Consider the following 23,392-nt stretch of genomic DNA (forward strand, 5'->3'; position numbering starts at 1 on the left):
CCTCACCGACTTCCTTGGCAACGCTTGCTGATCTCCATACCAGCTATAACCCCCACAATACCAGTCACACAAGTGATCACCCCGAAAATCAAACTAGAAAAAAATAAAAGACGTAATGAGTTAAAAAATTAAGAGTATAATAAACCAGTGGAAAAAGACAGAAGACATATAAAGGGGGGGGGGGGGAAAGGGGGAGAGAGAAACTAGCCTGTCTGTTTGAGAATCAAAATTTAATTGGTTTTCTTTAGCATTGTGAATCACTGAGAGATCTTTATCAAACATGTTCAAACACCAGGACTTAATGTCATCTTCAATCCTATTGGTTGCTTTCCCTATCAAGACTGGGATAAGCAAAGCCAGTTCTGATTTATAAACATCTACGCCATAAGGTTTGAGCAATACCATATTGCTCAGGGGCATGCGAGTAGGAACTCTTTTCTTTCTATTATAAATGTTTCAACAGAGAGCTCTATGTCAATGTTTTGCCTTGCATGACAACACTGAGAATATGCAGCTAAACATTATCCAGAAGTGGAGATTATACCACTGGATGCTGTTTTGTTTGTACCACATAAAAGGCTCTATGTCATGTGAGTGCATTACCACTCAATACTATATATCCCTAGAACTTTCCTACATACTATATACTGTTTCTATGTATTTTTGCTTTTTTTTTTGTTAATACTCTACTGTAGACCCTGACCTGCTAAGGAAAACAACTATTTATGCCTAGATGGGGATTATTCCATCAAAACTTTCATCTCAGAACTGGTTTAAAAGCTCCTAAAATTGTAAGTGATTTTCCATATTCACTCCACCCAAATTTCTAGTTATACTCCACAATTACATTTATTTTTGCTCTCTTACATACTCACCTACTTGAAGAGCAACCACCAACCCATTGTGAGAACTTATCAGTACAGTCAAGAGGAGGAAACCATGGCAGCTTGTTGTTGCTGCTGTTGCTTACCAGGACTCATTTAGGGCTTAATTCTTACCGTGTTCGTTACATTTTGTAAAGGATGTCCAGGCCTCTTCTCAAACCTCTTCATCTTCATCTTGGGAGTCGCTTTCCGCCTTCTTCTGATCTTTCTCTACGTAGAAAGAGGTTGCAAGGAAAAATCCCCCTCCGATGACTCCAACAAAGGCACAAATAATTAGAGCGGAGCCTAAGCTATTAAACCGCAAGAGGTCTGAATCTGGCGTTCCTTTGCTTATTAGATCTGAAATCTGAGAAGAAGAAAGATGAAAGAGAAGCAGTTATAGCTGGTGATTAAGTGATTAAAATTGAGGCCAAAATGCGGGTAGAACAGTAAACTAAATACATAAACATATCCAAATTCTTTGATCACGTGTATTTGTAAGAATACAGCCCAGTTATTTTCATTAGACAAATTGCCAAATGGTGAGTGTTGCTATATGTCACATATAATATGTAAAGATGCTCATGTTTCCATACTGGTTGTACCTGTTCAGTATCTTCACTTAATGATGCATATTTCAACAACTGCTGGTAATCTATAATGGGCATCCCACTGGAAGGACCACTTAAATAAAGACACGTACAGGGGATTTCCATAAAGTCTAAATAGCGCAGTACCGGATGGGAAAAAACAATCGGGCCGCATATGGGGCTATTAGGACTCCGAAATCCAGACATTGTTCACACTATTCAACAATATACAGATTTTGCACTTCCGGACCCAAATATTTGGTCCAAATATCAGCAGGGCCAATTGCTGCTGGACAGCTGAAAACCAAACCAAATTTAATAATTCCAGGCTCAGAGGCTTAAAATTCGGGACCCGGTTTGAAAAAAAATCCCAACTGTTTGCCCACAGACATTGCTAGCAACCTGTGATCAAATAGTTAAAAAACTACTCTATTATTCTAATATTCATGGGGGAGGACCTACTGTCCCCACAGACGCCCGGAGTGGAGAGGGAGAGATTTTGGGACGGTGGAACTTTCAATTTCCCAAATAAAATAAAAAAGCGATTAAAGTAATGGAAGGAGGGGAAAGCGATCTTCCCTTTGCAGGCACTTTGTCTGTAAGGGACAATATAATTGTGCCTCTTGAAAGCATGCGTTGTGTGCGCTGATGACGGATGTAAAATATATATAAAATTTACATTAGGCAACCTGCAATAGAGTTCAGAGTAACTAGCCCCCCGAGACACGAATGCAAAAATCTCTGAATGTGCAGTGTTTAAAGCACATTTGCACATCCAGGCTCCCACCACCATGATCTCTTCAAATTACTGAAGTGGTCATGGGGGTTGGCGTAAACCTTTAATGTACATGGAGATATAGTGATCACTTACCACTCCGATTACATACGGGCTTCCAGCATCTCCTAATATGTGGGACACAACGATCTGCAATACTGCCGCCGTTCCACGTCTTGTAGGAATCACCACATACTGCAAAAGGGGAGAGTTAAAAATATCATCAGACCAGGAGGAACGAGCAAAACATCACACACTAAGCCGCGGTTCCAAGCCTTCTAATTAGTGAACTAAAACTTTTTTTAGGGGTGGGCAGGATTGCAGGCACTATAGCAACTTCAATAAAATGTAATTGTTAAAGTGCCTACAGTATCCCTGTAAAGGTCTGTACAGGGCAGGTGTGAGGAAATTCAAAAGCAACAATATACTGTTTCTCGCATCAAAAGTCAGCTGATTTTGGAACCGGAACTGTGGTCAGCAGTAACAATTAGGGATTATTCTAGCTATAGTGACTGAATAATCTAAATTTTATTAACGACAGGAGGCGAATATTTGCTTTATCTTTCTTTACTGAACCTCCCAGCAGCAAAGGAACAGTTAACAGTAATGTAAAAAGTTCAACCAATCAGATAGTATAACAGTATTATATGATGTCATCAAACTCCTCCCATATCCTCTTTCTTGCTGTGGTCGATGATATGTCTGTGTCAACCGTGTAAACTGTAACGATGAACTGCGGACTAAGTTGGAGTCCTGAAGTAGTCAACATGTGGAATCTTCAGCGTGCTTGAAGGAGCCGTATATACAAAGGAAGGTATTTTTTACACTAAGGGAATAGAGAAAAGACGTGAGAGTATAGGTTCTCGTACTAGGTGAATGTATGGCATGTATGTTAAGAACAAATTGTAGTTACTCTTTGAATATAATATTGAATATTTCAAACACTAGATTAGAAGTGTTATGGCGTGAACCTATGGCAGATGGTGTATAAAGTGTGTGTAACCAGTAGACTGGAATGCATAGTAACTTACCTGGGCGGGTGTTAGAAAGTGAAAATAAAGAAGGGGGGGGAAATATTCGCCTCCTGTCGTTAATAAAATTTAGATTATTCAGTCACTAAAGCTAGAATAATCCCTAATTTTATGGCAAGACAGGAGGCTTCATATTTGCTGTTTTAACGCTCCTATATGATAGAAGATGCAGCATGTGTCATAGGTTTGAAATAAAATGTACGAAATGTGGACTCTCTGGACCAATCTGCAGATGACAAAATGTCTGAGAGGGAGCTCCCCGCGAGAAAGGCTGAGGATGCGGCTGCTCCTCTGACTGAATATGCGCCAAAATTTGAGTCAATGCCTGCTTGCGCTAGTATCCATCTGATCCACCGTGCGACGGTGGGTGCGGATACCGGTTTGTGTGGTTTTACATAAGACACGAGGAGGGGTCCCGTAGGGGGGCGTAGAGTAGTGGTGGCATCTAAATAATGCCTTACGCAGAGTGCCACGCAGAGTGACTGTCTATTAGGAAAGTAATGTAGAATACGGAGGAAGAATTAGTTTTGTTCGTCTGGTGATGTGAAACTTAACGCCTTCAGGCGAGAAGACTACTGCGTGGGGATCAAATGCTCGGATATCCGAGACCCTACGGAAGGATACCAGGCATAAGAGTAAGGCCAGTTTGGCCGAAAGTTGACGTAGCGACAAATTTTCATTAGCTGTCCAGGATTATAAAAGGGAAAAGACTTGAGTGATATCCCAGCAACAAGAGTATTTAGGAAGAGGGGGTCTGGCTAACCTGATCCCTCGTAAAAGTCTACAGACTGAAGGATGTTTCCCTATTGACGCATTGTCAATGGGATTATGGGCCGCATAGATAGTGGATCTATAGACATTAATTGATCGATAGGATTTACCTTGATCAAATGGGGTAAACAGAAAATTTTGGATGATCGTCAGAGGTGCTGAAAAGGGATCGGTGTCCCTTTCCAAACACCAGCTGACCCATGTCTTCCATGCAGCGATGTAAGCTCGACTAGTGCCTGGGGCCCAGGAGTCCCATAGGAAAGCCTGAGTTGTCTCCGAAAGTCCTGAGATGTTTCAAGATCCCCTGAAACGGTCCAAGCTACAAGCTGGAGCCGGTACTGAAGGGCGGGTGGGTGAAAGTGCCCTGTTGGGTTCCTGAGGATGTCTGGTGATCGAGGTAGAAGAATTGGATAGTTCACTGATAATTCTAACAGGGTTGGAAACCAAGTCTGGGTTCTCTTTAGTGGAGTGACAATGACTATCGTCACTATTAGGGCTTTGACCCGGTAGAGGGTGCGTTGGATCATGGAGAAAGGTGGAAACACATAGGCTCCTGTCTCCGGCCAAGGATGTAAAAAGGCGTCGACTGCCCATGACTGGGGTCTGGGAGCCAGCTAATAAAGGCTTCCGTCTGGCGGTTCAGACGGGATGCAAACAAGTCCAGTGTAAGGGGCCCGCGAAGGCAATTAATTTGGTGGAACACGCGGGGGTCTAATTGCCAGTCGCTTACATCCCTCCAATGGCGAGAGAACCAATCCGCGACTAGGTTGTCCGTGCCCGGAAGATATTCCGCTCTGATAGATAAGTTCCGTTCTAGACAGAATTGGTAAAGATCTTTGGTCAGATCGGATAGTAGCTTGGATCGGGAGCCTCCTAACCGATTCACATAGCGCACTGCAGAGACGTTGTCCATGCGCAGTACTAGTGAACAGTTGAAACAGTCTTTTGCAAAACTGCAAATTGCGAAAGATCCTGTAATCAATTCAAAACAATTGATGTGCAGTGCTTGTTCGGATGGGGACCAAAGTCCCCCTGTGGACCCTTGGGCGCATGTGGCGCCCCATCCCAGGAGACTGGCATCGGATTCCAGAATGAAATCTGGTTGTGATCCGAAGATGGCTTTGCCATTCCAGGCTTCCATATTGTGAAGCCACCGGTAAAGTTCTATATGAACTTCGTCTGCCAGTTGGATGTACTGATCGTAGGAGGTGGACGGTGTAGGTAGTATGTCTTGAGCCGTTGCATGGCTCGGTAGTGTAAAGGTCCTGGGTAAATGGCTTGGATAGAGGCGGACAGTAGGCCTATAGTATGGGCCAGATCGCGTAAGCGAATCTGATGGGTTGATAACAATTTGCGAATGTCTTGTGCCATTATCAGGATGTCATCCAAATATATGATGGATCGAATCCCCTGTGATCGGAGTAGCGCCATCACTGGTTTCATCAGTTTCGTGAAACATCATGGTGCGGAGCATAGTCCGAACGGGAGGCATGTGAATTGCCAGATTTCCTCTTGCCAGAGGAATTGAAGGAAAGCTCGATGGTTGCGAGCAATAGGAACTGTGAGGTATGCGTCTTTGAGATCGAAGCTGGAGAACCAATCTCCCACGCAAAGGAGGTCCCTGAGTAGATGGATGCCCTCCATCTTGAAGTGGCGATACCTGACAAAGTGATTCAGGTTTTTTTAAGTTGATAATTGGGCGTAGGTCTCCAGTTTTTTGTGGCCAAAAAAATGTTGCTTAGAAAAGTATGCGGGAAAGGGGATTTCTCTATTGGCAGTTTTTTTACTAGCTTGCGCAGTTCGGTTTGTAGTGTCAGGTTGTCTGCTGCAGACATCTGTAGTGGTGTAGGTGAGGTGTCCTGGAAGGGGTGGAAAGGAAATCTATTTGAACCCTTGGACTGTGTGAAGGATCCATAGATCCTGAGAAAGTAATTCCCACTGTTGGAAAAACTGGTTAATCGACCTGCTATAGGTACATTGAAAGAAGGGAGATTTATTACCTGGAGCAGCTCTGCCGCGTAGGAAGGCAGATCCACGTCCCCGGATAGACCCTCTATTAGTGAATAGTTGCCTGTGGTAGGGTCGGGGTTGTCCCGATTGCTAATAGTTTTCAGAGGGGCGAGGCCTGTAGCCTGTGAAGGCGATTCTGCTGTTCGTTCGGCCTCTATAACGTCCAGCTCTCCCAGAAAAACGGTCTGACTGAGAACGAAAAATCCTGCGCAAGGAGGATTGGGCCTTATTTAGGGTGGTGAACACCGCTACATGTTTGGAAAGGTCTTTCATGAACGAGTCCCCAAACAGTAATCCATTGCCTCTGGTCCCAGTTCTTGGGAGCTCAGATCGGCTAATTTTGCATCCAGTTTGTACAGTGCCGCCTAGTGTCTCTCGGTGGGCCCACTCTCTAACTGGGTTTGGGTCAAATCTGGCGTGAGAGCTACCTTGTTTGGAATGGTCGGTCGAGGGCACTCGGCTCTGAGTTTTGCCCTAATTTCTTTGTCCAGTGGTTTGCATAACCACATTTTACAAAAGTTGGAAATGTGCTCTGGTGGAGCCCATTCTGCCGACCGTGGGTGTCTGATGACCCTGGGGTCAAATAAAGGGACACCCGAAGCATCCAGAAGGATGTCTGAATCGGGTCCTTTTGATTAGGTAGTATAGCATCTAGATTTTTATGTGTGAGAGATTTCCTTGACAAATTCCGATGGGGTATCCCCTAGCGCATTCGCCGAGGGGTCCTCATCAGAATATCCAAGGAAATAATCGTCAACCCCGTCTAACGTGTGGGATGTAGACCCTCTAAGGGGTTAAAGTTAGCTTGAACGGGGCGAGTGGCAATCAATTTTTGGGACTTGGCAGGAGCCTTGCCCTTGCCCGCAGACCTACTCTCCCCTTTCCAGGGGCGTTTGCGTGTAACCTCCTGATCCGAGGGTTGAGAGTCCTTGGAATCAGAGAGTTGACGTGCAGTAGGGGTGACTTCGGCCGAAGTCTTCTCATGAAAGGCTGCTAATGCCTTGGGGATGGAATCTGCAATGGTTGAAACCAACCAGGCTCTGAGTACCTGGGATATAGCGGGCTCATTATTGTCAGACATGGTATGTCTTAGAGCGGTTGCCAAACAGTTAAGTATATTAATTTGAAAGAATGGAGTTGAATGGGGTTCACCCAAAATTATTTCAGAGTATAGATGGGGGTCACCCAAAATATTTGTGTAGTTTAATACGTAGGCGGCACTCAATATTTAGTGGGGTTGTGCACTAAAATATACACAAGTGGGTTGTACAACTATGATAGTAAACAGTGGGGTTAACCACTTAATTATAACCATAGACAGTGGGGTTCACCACTGAGTAGTAATAAAGTGTTGTATCACTTAATTATAGTGTATTTGTATAAGGGGGTCACCCTTAACAGTAATATTGGTGTTAAAACACCTTAAGAATTGATATTAAAGTGTTGTATCACTTAATTATAGTGTATTTATATAAGGGGGTCACCCTTAACAGTAATATTGGTGTTAAAACACCTTAAGAATTGATATTAAAGTGTTGTATAACTTTAATTATAGTGCATTTGTATAAGGGGGTCACCCTTAACAGTAATATTGGTGTTAAAACACCTTGAGAATTTATATTAAAGACACTCAATATAATGAAGTGGCAAATAATAAAATGGTGGGGGTCACCCACAAAGCCTTCCTTTATTTAGTAACAACAATGATAATACAGCAGGTGTTGGAAAAATCCTGAGATGGAAATAAAAGGGGGGGAAAAATCACTAAAAGAAATTAAGGTATTAGCACTTTAAGGTGCTATAACAGAAGAGGAAAATAGTACTTACCAGATCCGAAGTCAGGCGAGTTGATCGCTGCTCTGGTGACTGGAATGCGAATAAAATGGCCGCCGCCAGCAAAAGGGCGGGAAACAATGCACTTGCTAAGTGCTGATGCGAACGGGCGGGGTAACGCGAGGGCGTGAAACTGAGAATAGTAAAAAGCAGTAATGAGTCGCAGGAGGAAAAACCTCCTGCGATTTAAAGGGGAAACCTAAATAAAGTTTAATAGGAAATTAACAAAGTAGTCCAAGATTGAATAGAATGAAATTAAAATAAATAGAGCATAAATGTTTCCACAGAAAGTGTTGTTAAGTGATAAGTGAATAAAGTGTTAAAGGTATATGACCATTGTAATACATTTTTTAATTGAAATATCGTATTAAAGGTTAAATGATACAGCAATATAATTGGAGTAGACTCACCTGGGAGGCAAGCAGCAAAGAAAGAGGATATGGGAGGAGTTTGATGACATCATATAATACTGTTATACTATCTGATTGGTTGAACTTTTTACATTACTGTTAACTGTTCCTTTGCTGCTGGGAGGTTCAGTAAAGAAAGATAAAGCAAATATGAAGCCTCCTGTCTTGCCATAAAATTCAAAATTTCTCAAAGGAGACTCCCCTGTTCACAGTATAGCTATTAAAATAGCATTGATCCAAATCCATATGTTTTATTATAAATCGATAAAAATACAAATATAATGGGAATTGCACCTCAGCGTGGCAAGCAACCCCTTACCTCCTCACACATATTGTGTCGAATGTCTACTCTTAATCATAGGATCATGTCAAATGCATGCCAGGCTTTCAGCCAATCAAGCAGACCAGCCCACTGAGGGTAGGACATGAATAGAGCTTTGTTTCAATGCTCTCTGCAGGGTCCTAGTTCCCTAAACGTGCAGCATGTACATAGGGTTGCCACCCTTTTTGGAAAGAAATACCGGCCATGCTAATTTGCATAATTAATTATATATGCGTGACATCACAGCACACGATGTGCATAAAAGAACGAGAGCAGTTGGAAGCAGAAATTACCTAAATCACTAAAAAAATACTTGCATTGTTTCTACTGTGTCTGACTGTGTATAGTATTGTGTATGTGAGGCAGTGTGTGTATATACAGTCTGGATGAGTGTATAAAGCAGTGTGTCGTTGTGTAAATGTGCATATACAAACACACACGCAGACTGCTGAATACACGTACACAGACTGCTAAATATGCAGAGACTGCTGAATACATGTACACAGACTGCTAAATATGCAGAGACTGCTGAATACGCAGACTGTTCAATACACATACACAGACAGACTGCTGAGTACGTACACATACTGCTAAATATGCAGACTGCTGAATACATACACAGACTTCCAAATATGCAGACTGCTGAATACACACACATACTGCTAAAAATGCAGACTGCTGAATACACAGACGGCTGAGTACACACACCGACTGCTGAGTACACACACTGCTAAATACACACACACGGAGAATAGAAGAATTTGAATGACAACTAATTTTGTGACTTGGGTTCCAGGTACACGCGATCTTTGTGTAGGTAAAGGATCTCTGCTAAGACTTTCTGTAGATTGTATTACCTATTCCTCCTATTATCCTTAAGGTTTGGTAACTTTCACTATTGGATGCCTAAGTCCTTTTTCGCTATGCTGGTAGCAGTTATTCTGCTTATTACTTTTTTTGTGATACTTTTTATTGAGCTTTTGCATAGCAGCAGCTACTTCCTTTTATTGAACTTTCTGTTACGCTATCTGATTTGCAAAACTTACAAATACAGGGAATATTTTTTTACTGCTACTTACTTGTGAACACACACACAAACTGCTGAATAAACACACAGACTGCTGAATACACACACACATTGCTAAACACACACTGTAACGGATCACCTGGCACCCCGACTTGGTACCTCCGTTAATGGATGCTCCTAGTGCTTCCTGAGGACTCCAAGCACTCTGGCAGACACCATAATCACCGAATCCGAGAAACCTTTAAATTCTCCCAAGCGTGTGAATGCTGTAGACCATTGAATAGGAACCATACGAATAGGCTTGTACTCCTAGCAGTCAACTGGAACAGCATACAATAAATCCTTCCCCCAATAATGAGACGACACATCACTTTGAGGGTAAAACAGGAACTCTGGACTGGCTCATCCAGCCTGGCTTTTATTTCCAACTCACACATACAGGCCACACCCAGGGGGAGGCATAAAAGAACCAATGACATAGATGTTACCTACCACACATCCCCTCCCCTTAGTGTGACACATAATCCCATTATGCATACAGTGTAAAATATACTTTTACACAACTTTCATAACTTTAAAACCATACATCACATTCACATAAAAATACATATCCACAATCAATCCATTCAGGGGAACAGCATATTAAAAAATGGCATGAATCCGACCAGGGGTTCAAAAGTTACTAAAAGTTGGTTGGCAGAAAAACATGCCCACAATGCACCCTGGTTTCCTCCCTTCTGCCCTGGAGTTAATTGGAGAAGTAATCCAATTACCCAGGACTAAAGGCAGACTCCATTAACCACATGGTTGCAAAACAACATAAAACACTTTAAAATACATAAAGTCACATTTACACATAACACACAGACATTTCACCTATCCCCAGATAGCTGGGATCTGCACGCACAAAACTACCGAATAGCGCGCAGATCCTACTCACACAGTACAATTGCCATGGAGCTAAAGTCTTTCCCATAGTCTTTCATTATATGAATAGGCTCCATGGTATGGCTATCTGGGGTATCACATTCCCATAAAGTCTGGTCCATAGTCCAAAGGCAAGAGGCGGGCAATCAGCCCCCTCCAAGGACACGTGGCGAGGTCGGTTTCGCCACACACACTCTCTGCTCTCATGACTCAGGTCCAGGTGCTAATCTTCCATCTGTTTGTCCTGTAGCTCCTGCTGCTCCCACTCCTCCCATGCGGACTTTGTTAGTAGAGAGGGCAGGGACATGCAGCGACATCCCATCTCAGCCCTCTCCACACAGCTCTAGCACCAACGAGTGTTCCTAGCACGGCCTTAGAACACTGCACACCCTTGTGGCCGGTGCCGATATTGCAGCACATTCTCTTCAAAGAAAAATACAGCCAATTGTATTGAAGGTATTTCTGCAATACCGGCACCGGCCACACAGCTTTAAATACCGGCTGTGCCCTACATGCGCACATCTACACGTTACACTTTCTGGGGACTGTTCTCTGGTGTCACCAAAGGTCGAACACCAGTGAGCAAAGTCAGAATAGTGGGCAAAGACCTGAAAATTGGGACTGCCACTTTAGAAACATTAGTGCACAACTGTCCAAAGAATGATTAAAGAAACACTCTACTGCCAAAATATCTCCCCCAACAAATAATAAATAAAAATCACTATATTACATTACAATGCATTTTCTCATGTCAAAACAGCCTGCAAAAGCCGCAGTTATCTTGTCTGCAGCCTTTGCAAGTCCTCCCCTTCTAACCCCGCCCAGACTTTCTGTGGCTGTCCAATCACAGACTTACCAATGCAGTTCAATTAAGTCTTTGCAAGGCAGGTACTCTGTGCAATTGCTGCTTCTTGAGTTTAGCTCCATTGATTGACAGCCATGAGAGTGTAACAAGTTTAATTTATAAAAGTGCAAACTTCTTTTGCAATCTGCACTTTTTGTAAAATTATAAAAGAGGATGCCCTCTTCACCCACTAAGCATTTGAGCAAGCGAAAGTAATTTATGGGTCTCGAGTGTCCCTTTAGCAAGTCATGTATTTGGCTAATCGGTGGTTATAATCCTTTAACCCCTTAAGGACACATGACATGTGTGATATGTCATGATTCCCTTTTATTCCAGAAGTTTGGTCCTTAAGGGGTTAACCCTCCCAAGATGTCCCTTCATACATTACCAGTGATATATCTGCAACATTCGCCCAGTTCAATGATAGCAGTGTTTCCCCAATGAAGATTAAAACCTGCAGAGAGGCAGAAGAGTGAGACAATTAGAAAGCAACATGCAACGCCACTGTGCCAACAACCAAAGAAGGATGGATTCCTATACTGATGTATTCTTTTATTAAGCAATCTATAAATGGGGCAGTGGTTACTAATTATTGAGCAGCGTCCAGTGTGTCAAGATCCTAGGAAAGGCTTGACTCATCTACCTTGACACTTTGTTCACCTCTAACTGGCCCTTTAAATTCTATTTCTGCCATGAAGAGAAGGTGAGTGGTGCATTTTTAGTGGTGGGAAGGCGAGTACTCACGTAAGTTGAAATAAGGCTTTTCTTTTTTTTCGTACAAAAGATCACAAACTGGCTTGCATTGCTGCAACAGCACAAACAAGCCCGTAACCATTATACATTTGGAAACAGGAACATGGCAAGTGAGGGGTACTGCACTTTTTCTTTTTTCTTTTTTTTGTAAGAGAAACATGAAAAGGCAGTTGAGCATAAACATTAACATGAGCGGTGACGTTGGTTAACAGAAGTGGTATAGTTCTTTAAGAAAGACACCGCTGTTGTTTAGGAAAATAATTAGTTATCATATAATCAATTCCGTGAGGGTAGTCAGACAGTGGGTCCTACACTGTGTATCCCAGGACTATGTCTATTGACTGACAAAAGTTATATCACTGGGTAAGTAGAGTGAAGTGTGACTAAGGTTCCAGTGGGGCACACGACGTGTTACAACAACAATAATTTATTACCCCGTAGGGCATTCTAGTGGTTTCCCCTTGGGGAATATAAGGTGGGGGGGAGGGAAACTAGCCTGTCTGTTTGAGAATCAAAATGTAATTGGTTTTCTTTAGCATTGTGAATTACTGAGAGATCTTTATCAAACATGTTCAAACACCAGGACTTAATGTCATCTTCAATCCTGTTGGTCGCTTTCCCTATCAAGACTGGGATAAGCAAAGCCAGTTCTGATTTATAAACATCTACGCCATAAGGTTTGAGCAATACCATATTGCTCAGGGGCATGCGAGTAGGAACTCTTTTCTTTCTATTATAAATGTTTCAACAGAGAGCTCTATGTCAATGTTTTGCCTTGCATGACAACACTGAGAATATCCAGCTAAACATTATCCAGAAGTGGAGATCATACCACTGGTTGCTGTTTTGTTTGTACCACATAAAAGGCTCTATGTCATGTGAGTGCATTACCACTCAATACTATATATCCCTAGAACTTTCCTACATACTATATACTGTTTCTATGTATTTTTGCTTTTTTTTTTGTTAATACTCTACTGTAGACCCTGACCTGCTAAGGAAAACAACTATTTATGCCTAGATGGGGATTATTCCATCAAAACTTTCATCTTAGAACTGGTTTAAAAGCTCCTAAAATTGTAAGTGATTTTCCATATTCACTCCACCCAAATTTCTAGTTATACTCCACAATTAAATGTATTTTTGCTCTCTTACATGCTCACCTACTTGAAGAGCAACCACCAACCCATTGTGAGAACTTATCAGTACAGTCAAGAGGAGGAAACCATGGCAGCTTGTTGTTGCTGCTGTTGCTTACCAGGACTCATTTAGGGCTTAATTCTTACCGTGTTCGTTACATTTTGTAAAGGATGTCCAGGCCTCTTCTCAAACCTCGCCATCTTCATCTTCATCTTGGGAGTCGCTTTCCGCCTTCTTCCGATCTTTCTCTACGTAGAAAGAGGTTGCAAGGAAAAATCCCCCTCCGATGACTCCAACAAAGGCACAAATAATTAGAGCGGAGCCTAAGCTATTAAACCGCAAGAGGTCTGAATCTGGCTTTCCTTTGCTTATTAGATCTGAAATCTGAGAAGAAGAAAGATGAAAGAGAAGCAGTTATAGCTGGTGATTAAGTGATTAAAATTGAGGCCAAAATGCGGGTAGAACAGTATACTAAATACATAAGCATATCCAAATTCTTTGATCACGTGTATTTGTAAGAATACAGCACAGTTATTTTCATTAGACAAATTGCCAAATGGTGAATGTTGCTATATGTCACATATAATATGTAAAGATGCTCATGTTTCCATACTGGTTGTACCTGTTCAGTATCTTCACTTAATGATGCATATTTCAACAACTGCTGGTAATCTATAATGGGCATCCCACTGGAAGGACCACTTAAATAAAGACACGTACAGGGGATTTCCATAAAGTCTAAATAGCGCAGTACCGGATGGGAAAAAACAATCGGGCCGCAAATGGGGCTATTAGGACTCCAAAATCCAGACATTGTTCACACTATTCAACAATATACAGATTTTGCATTTCAGGCCCCAAATAGACCTGAATTTGGTCCAGATATCAGCAGGGCCAAACGCTGCTGGACAGCTGAAATCCAAAACAAATTAAATAATTCCAGGCTCAGATGCTTCAAATTCGGGCCCCGGTTTGAAAAAATCCAGACTTTTTGCCCACAGGCATTGCTAGCAACCTGTGATCAAATAATTTAAAACCTATTCTATTATTCTAATATTCATGGTGGGAGGACTTACTGCCCCTACAGACCCCCGGAGTGGGGAGGGAGAGATTTTGGGACGGTGGAACTTTCAATTTCCAAAATACGATCTTCCCTTTGCAGGCACTTTGTCTGTTAGGGACAAGATAATATTGTCTGTTGAAAGCATGCGTTGTGTGCGCTGATGACTGACGTAAAATATATATAGAATTGACATTAGGCAACCTGCAACAGTTCAGAGTAACAAGCCCCCGAGACACGAATGCAAATATCTCTGAATGTGCAGAGTTTAAAGCACATATTTGCACATCCAGGCTCCTACCACCATGATCTATTCAAATTACTGAAGTGGTCATGGGGGTTGGCGTAAACCTTTAATGTACATGGAGATATAGTGATCACTTACCACTCCGATTACAGCCAGCATCTCCTAATATGTGGGACACAACGATCTGCAATGCTGCTGCCGTTCCACGTCTTGTAGGAATCACCACATACTGCAAAAGGGGAGAGTTAAAAATATCATCAGACCAGGAGGAACGAGCAAAACATCACACACTAAGCCGCGGTTCCAAGCCTTCTAATTAGTGAACTAAAACGTTTTTTGGGGGTGGGCAGGATTGCAGGCACTATAACAACTTCAATAAAATTGCAAAAGTGCCTACAGTATCCCTGTAAAGGTCTGTGCAGGGCAGGTGTGAGGAAATTGAAAAGCAGCAATATACCGTTTCTTGCATCAAAAGTCAGCTGATTTTGGAACCGGAACTGTGGTCAGCAGTAACAATTCAAAATTTCTCAAAGGAGCCTCCTCTGTTCACAGTATAGCTAATAAAATAGCATTAGTCCAAATCCATATGTTTTATTATAAATCGATAAAAATACAAATATAATGGGAATTGCACCTCAGCGTGGCAAGCAACCCCTTACCTCCTCACACATATTGTGTCGAATGTCCACTCTTAATCATAGGATCAAGTCAAATGCATGCCAGGCTTTCAGCCAATCAAGCAGACCAGCCCACTGACGGTAGGACATGAATAGAGCTTTTTTTCAATGCTCTCTGCAGGGTCCTAGTTCCCTAAATGTGCAGCATGCGCATAGGGTTGCCACCCTTTTTGGAAAAAAATACCGGCCATACTAATTTGCATAATTAATTATATATGCGTGACATCACAGCACACGATGTGCATAAAAAATCGGGAACATTTGGAAGCAGAAAATTCCCTAAATCACTTATAAAATACTTGCAATGTTTCTACTGTGTCTGACTGTGTGTATAGTATTGTGTATGTGAGGCAGTGTGTGTATATACTGTCTGGGTGAGTGTATGTGTGTGTATAGCAGTGTGTCATTGTGTAAATTTGTATATACAAACACACATGCAGACTGCTAAATACACACACATATGCAAACTGCTGAATACACATACACAGACTGCTAAATATGCAGAGACTGCTGAATACACTGACTGTTCAATACACATACAAAGACAGACTGCTAGGTACGTACACATACTGCTAAATATGCAGAGACTGCTGAATACACTGACTGTTCAATACACATACAAAGACAGACTGCTAGGTACGTACACATACTGCTAAATATGCAGAGACTGCTGAATACACTGACTGTTCAATATACATACAAAGACAGACTGCTGAGTACGTACACATACTGCTAAATATGCAGAGACTGCTGAATACACTGACTGTTCAATACACATACACAGACAGACTGCTGAGTACGTACACATACTGGTAAATATGCAGAGACTGCTGAATACACTGACTGTTCAATACACATACAAAGACAGACTGCTAGGTACGTACACATACTGCTAAATATGCAGAGACTGCTGAATACACTGACTGTTCAATATACATACAAAGACAGACAGCTGAGTACGTACACATACTGCTAAATATGCAGTACGCACACATACTGCTAAATATGCAGAGACTGCTGAATACACTGACTGTTCAATACACATACAAAGACAGACTGCTAGGTACGTACACATACTGCTAAATATGCAGAGACTGCTGAATTCACACACAGATTGCTAAATAGGCAGACTGCTGAATACACATACACAGACAGACTGCTGAGTACACACACACACACACACTGCTGGATACACATACACAGACAGACTGCTGAGTACACATACAGACTGCTAAATATGCAGAGACCTCTGAATACACATACACAAGACAGACTGCTAAATACACACACACAGAGAATAGAAGAATTTGAATGGTAGCTAATTTTGTGACTTGGGTTCCAGGTACACGCGATCTTTGTGTAGGTAAAGGATCTCTGCTAAAACTTTCTGTAGATTGTATTACCTATTCCTCCCATTATCCTTATGGTTTCGTAAATTTCACTATTGGATGCCACAGTCCTTTTTCCCTATGCTGGTAGCAGTTAATCTGCTTATTACTTTTTTGGTGATACTTTTTATTGAGCTTTTACATAGCAGCAGCTACTTCCTTTTATTGAACTTTCTGTTACGCTATCTGATTTGCAAAACTTACAAATACAGGGAATATTTTTTTACTGCTACTTACTTGTGAACACACACACAAACTGCTGAATAAACACACAGACTGCTGAATACACACACACAGTGCTAAACACACACTCTCTGCTCTCATGACTCAGGTCCAGGTGCTAATCTTCCATCTGTTTGTCCTGTAGCTCCTGCTGCTCCCACTCCTCCCATGCGGACTTTGTTAGTAGAGAGGGCAGGGACATGCAGCGACATCCCATCTCAGCCCTCTCCACACAGCTCTAGCACCAACGAGTGTTCCTAGCACGGCCTTAGAACACTGCACACCCTTGTGGCCGGTGCCGATATTGCAGCACATTCTCTTCAAAGAAAAATACCGCCAATTGTATTGAAGGTATTTCTGCAATACCGGCACCGGCCACACAGCTTTAAATACCGGCTGTGCCCTACATGCGCACATCTACACGTTACACTTTCTGGGGACTGTTCTCTGGTGTCACCAAAGGTCGAACACCAGTGAGCAAAGTCAGAATAGTGGGCAAAGACCTGAAAATTGGGACTGCCACTTTAGAAACATTAGTGCACAACTGTCCAAAGAATGATTAAAGAAACACTCTACTGCCAAAATATCTCCCCCAACAAATAATAAATAAAAATCACTATATTACATTACAATGCATTTTCTCATGTCAAAACAGCCTGCAAAAGCCGCAGTTATCTTGTCTGCAGCCTTTGCAAGTCCTCCCCTTCTAACCCCGCCCAGACTTTCTGTGGCTGTCCAATCACAGACTTACCAATGCAGTTCAATTAAGTCTTTGCAAGGCAGGTACTCTGTGCAATTGCTGTTTCTTGAGTTTAGCTCCATTGATTGACAGCCATGAGAGTGTAACAAGTTTAATTTATAAAAGTGCAAACTTCTTTTGCAATCTGCACTTTTTGTAAAATTATAAAAGAGGATGCCCTCTTCACCCACTAAGCATTTGAGCAAGCGAAAGTAATTTATGGGTCTCGAGTGTCCCTTTAGCAAGTCATGTATTTGGCTAATCGGTGGTTATAATCCTTTAACCCCTTAAGGACACATGACATGTGTGATATGTCATGATTCCCTTTTATTCCAGAAGTTTGGTCCTTAAGGGGTTAACCCTCCCAAGATGTCCCTTCATACATTACCAGTAATATATCTGCAACATTCGCCCAGTTCAATGATAGCAGTGTTTCCCCAATGAAGATTAAAACCTGCAGAGAGGCAGAAGAGTGAGACAATTAGAAAGCAACATGCAACGCCACTGTGCCAACAACCAAAGAAGGATGGATTCCTATACTGATGTATTCTTTTATTAAGCAATCTATAAATGGGGCAGTGGTTACTAATTATTGAGCAGCGTCCAGTGTGTCAAGATCCTAGGAAAGGCTTGACTCATCTACCTTGACACTTTGTTCACCTCTAACTGGCCCTTTAAATTCTATTTCTGCCATGAAGAGAAGGTGAGTGGTGCATTTTTAGTGGTGGGAAGGCGAGTACTCACGTAAGTTGAAATAAGGCTTTTCTTTTTTTTCGTACAAAAGATCACAAACTGGCTTGCATTGCTGCAACAGCACAAACAAGCCCGTAACCATTATACATTTGGAAACAGGAACATGGCAAGTGAGGGGTACTGCACTTTTTCTTTTTTCTTTTTTTTGTAAGAGAAACATGAAAAGGCAGTTGAGCATAAACATTAACATGAGCGGTGACGTTGGTTAACAGAAGTGGTATAGTTCTTTAAGAAAGACACCGCTGTTGTTTAGGAAAATAATTAGTTATCATATAATCAATTCCGTGAGGGTAGTCAGACAGTGGGTCCTACACTGTGTATCCCAGGACTATGTCTATTGACTGACAAAAGTTATATCACTGGGTAAGTAGAGTGAAGTGTGACTAAGGTTCCAGTGGGGCACACGACGTGTTACAACAACAATAATTTATTACCCCGTAGGGCATTCTAGTGGTTTCCCCTTGGGGAATATAAGGTGGGGGGGGAGGGAAACTAGCCTGTCTGTTTGAGAATCAAAATGTAATTGGTTTTCTTTAGCATTGTGAATTACTGAGAGATCTTTATCAAACATGTTCAAACACCAGGACTTAATGTCATCTTCAATCCTGTTGGTCGCTTTCCCTATCAAGACTGGGATAAGCAAAGCCAGTTCTGATTTATAAACATCTACGCCATAAGGTTTGAGCAATACCATATTGCTCAGGGGCATGCGAGTAGGAACTCTTTTCTTTCTATTATAAATGTTTCAACAGAGAGCTCTATGTCAATGTTTTGCCTTGCATGACAACACTGAGAATATCCAGCTAAACATTATCCAGAAGTGGAGATCATACCACTGGTTGCTGTTTTGTTTGTACCACATAAAAGGCTCTATGTCATGTGAGTGCATTACCACTCAATACTATATATCCCTAGAACTTTCCTACATACTATATACTGTTTCTATGTATTTTTGCTTTTTTTTTTGTTAATACTCTACTGTAGACCCTGACCTGCTAAGGAAAACAACTATTTATGCCTAGATGGGGATTATTCCATCAAAACTTTCATCTTAGAACTGGTTTAAAAGCTCCTAAAATTGTAAGTGATTTTCCATATTCACTCCACCCAAATTTCTAGTTATACTCCACAATTAAATGTATTTTTGCTCTCTTACATGCTCACCTACTTGAAGAGCAACCACCAACCCATTGTGAGAACTTATCAGTACAGTCAAGAGGAGGAAACCATGGCAGCTTGTTGTTGCTGCTGTTGCTTACCAGGACTCATTTAGGGCTTAATTCTTACCGTGTTCGTTACATTTTGTAAAGGATGTCCAGGCCTCTTCTCAAACCTCGCCATCTTCATCTTCATCTTGGGAGTCGCTTTCCGCCTTCTTCCGATCTTTCTCTACGTAGAAAGAGGTTGCAAGGAAAAATCCCCCTCCGATGACTCCAACAAAGGCACAAATAATTAGAGCGGAGCCTAAGCTATTAAACCGCAAGAGGTCTGAATCTGGCTTTCCTTTGCTTATTAGATCTGAAATCTGAGAAGAAGAAAGATGAAAGAGAAGCAGTTATAGCTGGTGATTAAGTGATTAAAATTGAGGCCAAAATGCGGGTAGAACAGTATACTAAATACATAAGCATATCCAAATTCTTTGATCACGTGTATTTGTAAGAATACAGCACAGTTATTTTCATTAGACAAATTGCCAAATGGTGAATGTTGCTATATGTCACATATAATATGTAAAGATGCTCATGTTTCCATACTGGTTGTACCTGTTCAGTATCTTCACTTAATGATGCATATTTCAACAACTGCTGGTAATCTATAATGGGCATCCCACTGGAAGGACCACTTAAATAAAGACACGTACAGGGGATTTCCATAAAGTCTAAATAGCGCAGTACCGGATGGGAAAAAACAATCGGGCCGCAAATGGGGCTATTAGGACTCCAAAATCCAGACATTGTTCACACTATTCAACAATATACAGATTTTGCATTTCAGGCCCCAAATAGACCTGAATTTGGTCCAGATATCAGCAGGGCCAAACGCTGCTGGACAGCTGAAATCCAAACCAAATTAAATAATTCCAGGCTCAGATGCTTCAAATTCGGGCCCCGGTTTGAAAAAATCCAGACTTTTTGCCCACAGGCATTGCTAGCAACCTGTGATCAAATAATTTAAAACCTATTCTATTATTCTAATATTCATGGTGGGAGGACTTACTGCCCCTACAGACCCCCGGAGTGGGGAGGGAGAGATTTTGGGACGGTGGAACTTTCAATTTCCAAAATACGATCTTCCCTTTGCAGGCACTTTGTCTGTTAGGGACAAGATAATATTGTCTGTTGAAAGCATGCGTTGTGTGCGCTGATGACTGACGTAAAATATATATAGAATTGACATTAGGCAACCTGCAACAGTTCAGAGTAACAAGCCCCCGAGACACGAATGCAAATATCTCTGAATGTGCAGAGTTTAAAGCACATATTTGCACATCCAGGCTCCTACCACCATGATCTATTCAAATTACTGAAGTGGTCATGGGGGTTGGCGTAAACCTTTAATGTACATGGAGATATAGTGATCACTTACCACTCCGATTACAGCCAGCATCTCCTAATATGTGGGACACAACGATCTGCAATGCTGCTGCCGTTCCACGTCTTGTAGGAATCACCACATACTGCAAAAGGGGAGAGTTAAAAATATCATCAGACCAGGAGGAACGAGCAAAACATCACACACTAAGCCGCGGTTCCAAGCCTTCTAATTAGTGAACTAAAACGTTTTTTGGGGGTGGGCAGGATTGCAGGCACTATAACAACTTCAATAAAATTGCAAAAGTGCCTACAGTATCCCTGTAAAGGTCTGTGCAGGGCAGGTGTGAGGAAATTAAAAAGCAGCAATATACCGTTTCTTGCATCAAAAGTCAGCTGATTTTGGAACCGGAACTGTGGTCAGCAGTAACAATTCAAAATTTCTCAAAGGAGCCTCCTCTGTTCACAGTATAGCTAATAAAATAGCATTAGTCCAAATCCATATGTTTTATTATAAATCGATAAAAATACAAATATAATGGGAATTGCACCTCAGCGTGGCAAGCAACCCCTTACCTCCTCACACATATTGTGTCGAATGTCCACTCTTAATCATAGGATCAAGTCAAATGCATGCCAGGCTTTCAGCCAATCAAGCAGACCAGCCCACTGACGGTAGGACATGAATAGAGCTTTTTTTCAATGCTCTCTGCAGGGTCCTAGTTCCCTAAATGTGCAGCATGCGCATAGGGTTGCCACCCTTTTTGGAAAAAAATACCGGCCATACTAATTTGCATAATTAATTATATATGCGTGACATCACAGCACACGATGTGCATAAAACATCGGGAACATTTGGAAGCAGAAAATTCCCTAAATCACTTATAAAATACTTGCAATGTTTCTACTGTGTCTGACTGTGTGTATAGTATTGTGTATGTGAGGCAGTGTGTGTATATACTGTCTGGGTGAGTGTATGTGTGTGTATAGCAGTGTGTCATTGTGTAAATTTGTATATACAAACACACATGCAGACTGCTAAATACACACACATATGCAAACTGCTGAATACACATACACAGACTCGAAATATGCAGAGACTGCTGAATACACTGACTGTTCAATACACATACAAAGACAGACTGCTACGTACGTACACATACTGCTAAATATGCAGAGACTGCTGAATACACTGACTGTTCAATACACATACAAAGACAGACTGCTGAGTACGTACACATACTGCTAAATATGCAGAGACTGCTGAATACACTGACTGTTCAATACACATACAAAGACAGACTGCTAGGTACGTACACATACTGCTAAATATGCAGAGACTGCTGAATACACTGACTGTTCAATATACATACAAAGACAGACTGCTGAGTACGTACACATACTGCTAAATATGCAGAGACTGCTGAATACACTGACTGTTCAATACACATACACAGACAGACTGCTGAGTACGTACACATACTGGTAAATATGCAGAGACTGCTGAATACACTGACTGTTCAATACACATACAAAGACAGACTGCTAGGTACGTACACATACTGCTAAATATGCAGAGACTGCTGAATACACTGACTGTTCAATATACATACAAAGACAGACAGCTGAGTACGTACACATACTGCTAAATATGCAGTACGTACACATACTGCTAAATATGCAGAGACTGCTGAATACACTGACTGTTCAATACACATACAAAGACAGACTGCTAGGTACGTACACATACTGCTAAATATGCAGAGACTGCTGAATTCACACACAGATTGCTAAATAGGCAGACTGCTGAATACACATACACAGACAGACTGCTGAGTACACACACACACACACACACTGCTGGATACACATACACAGACAGACTGCTGAGTACACATACAGACTGCTAAATATGCAGAGACCTCTGAATACACATACACAAGACAGACTGCTAAATACACACACACGGAGAATAGAAGAATTTGAATGGTAGCTAATTTTGTGACTTGGGTTCCAGGTACACGCGATCTTTGTGTAGGTAAAGGATCTCTGCTAAAACTTTCTGTAGATTGTATTACCTATTCCTCCCATTATCCTTATGGTTTCGTAAATTTCACTATTGGATGCCACAGTCCTTTTTCCCTATGCTGGTAGCAGTTAATCTGCTTATTACTTTTTTGGTGATACTTTTTATTGAGCTTTTACATAGCAGCAGCTACTTCCTTTTATTGAACTTTCTGTTACGCTATCTGATTTGCAAAACTTACAAATACAGGGAATATTTTTTTACTGCTACTTACTTGTGAACACACACACAAACTGCTGAATAAACACACAGACTGCTGAATACACACACACAGTGCTAAACACACACTCTCTGCTCTCATGACTCAGGTCCAGGTGCTAATCTTCCATCTGTTTGTCCTGTAGCTCCTGCTGCTCCCACTCCTCCCATGCGGACTTTGTTAGTAGAGAGGGC

The 23,392-nt window shown here is 41.7% G+C and overlaps 1 protein-coding gene across 1 annotated transcript in view; it reads right to left on the minus strand.

The window, feature by feature from the left end:
- Positions 1–868: 868 nt before the first annotated feature.
- The window catches only part of LOC134573681 (protein spinster homolog 1-like), a 57,998-nt gene continuing 35,474 nt past the window's right edge, over positions 869–23,392 (minus strand). The window contains exons 10-11 of the mRNA XM_063433462.1: positions 2,325–2,423; positions 869–1,230 (exon numbers count right to left, since the gene is read on the minus strand). Coding sequence (XP_063289532.1) covers positions 1,039–1,230; positions 2,325–2,423 — 291 coding nt within the window. The 3' untranslated portion in view covers positions 869–1,038. The remainder of the gene's footprint in view (positions 1,231–2,324; positions 2,424–23,392) is intronic.

Source organism: Pelobates fuscus, chromosome 9, assembly GCF_036172605.1.
Source record: "Pelobates fuscus isolate aPelFus1 chromosome 9, aPelFus1.pri, whole genome shotgun sequence".
Lineage (NCBI taxonomy): Eukaryota > Metazoa > Chordata > Amphibia > Anura > Pelobatidae > Pelobates > Pelobates fuscus.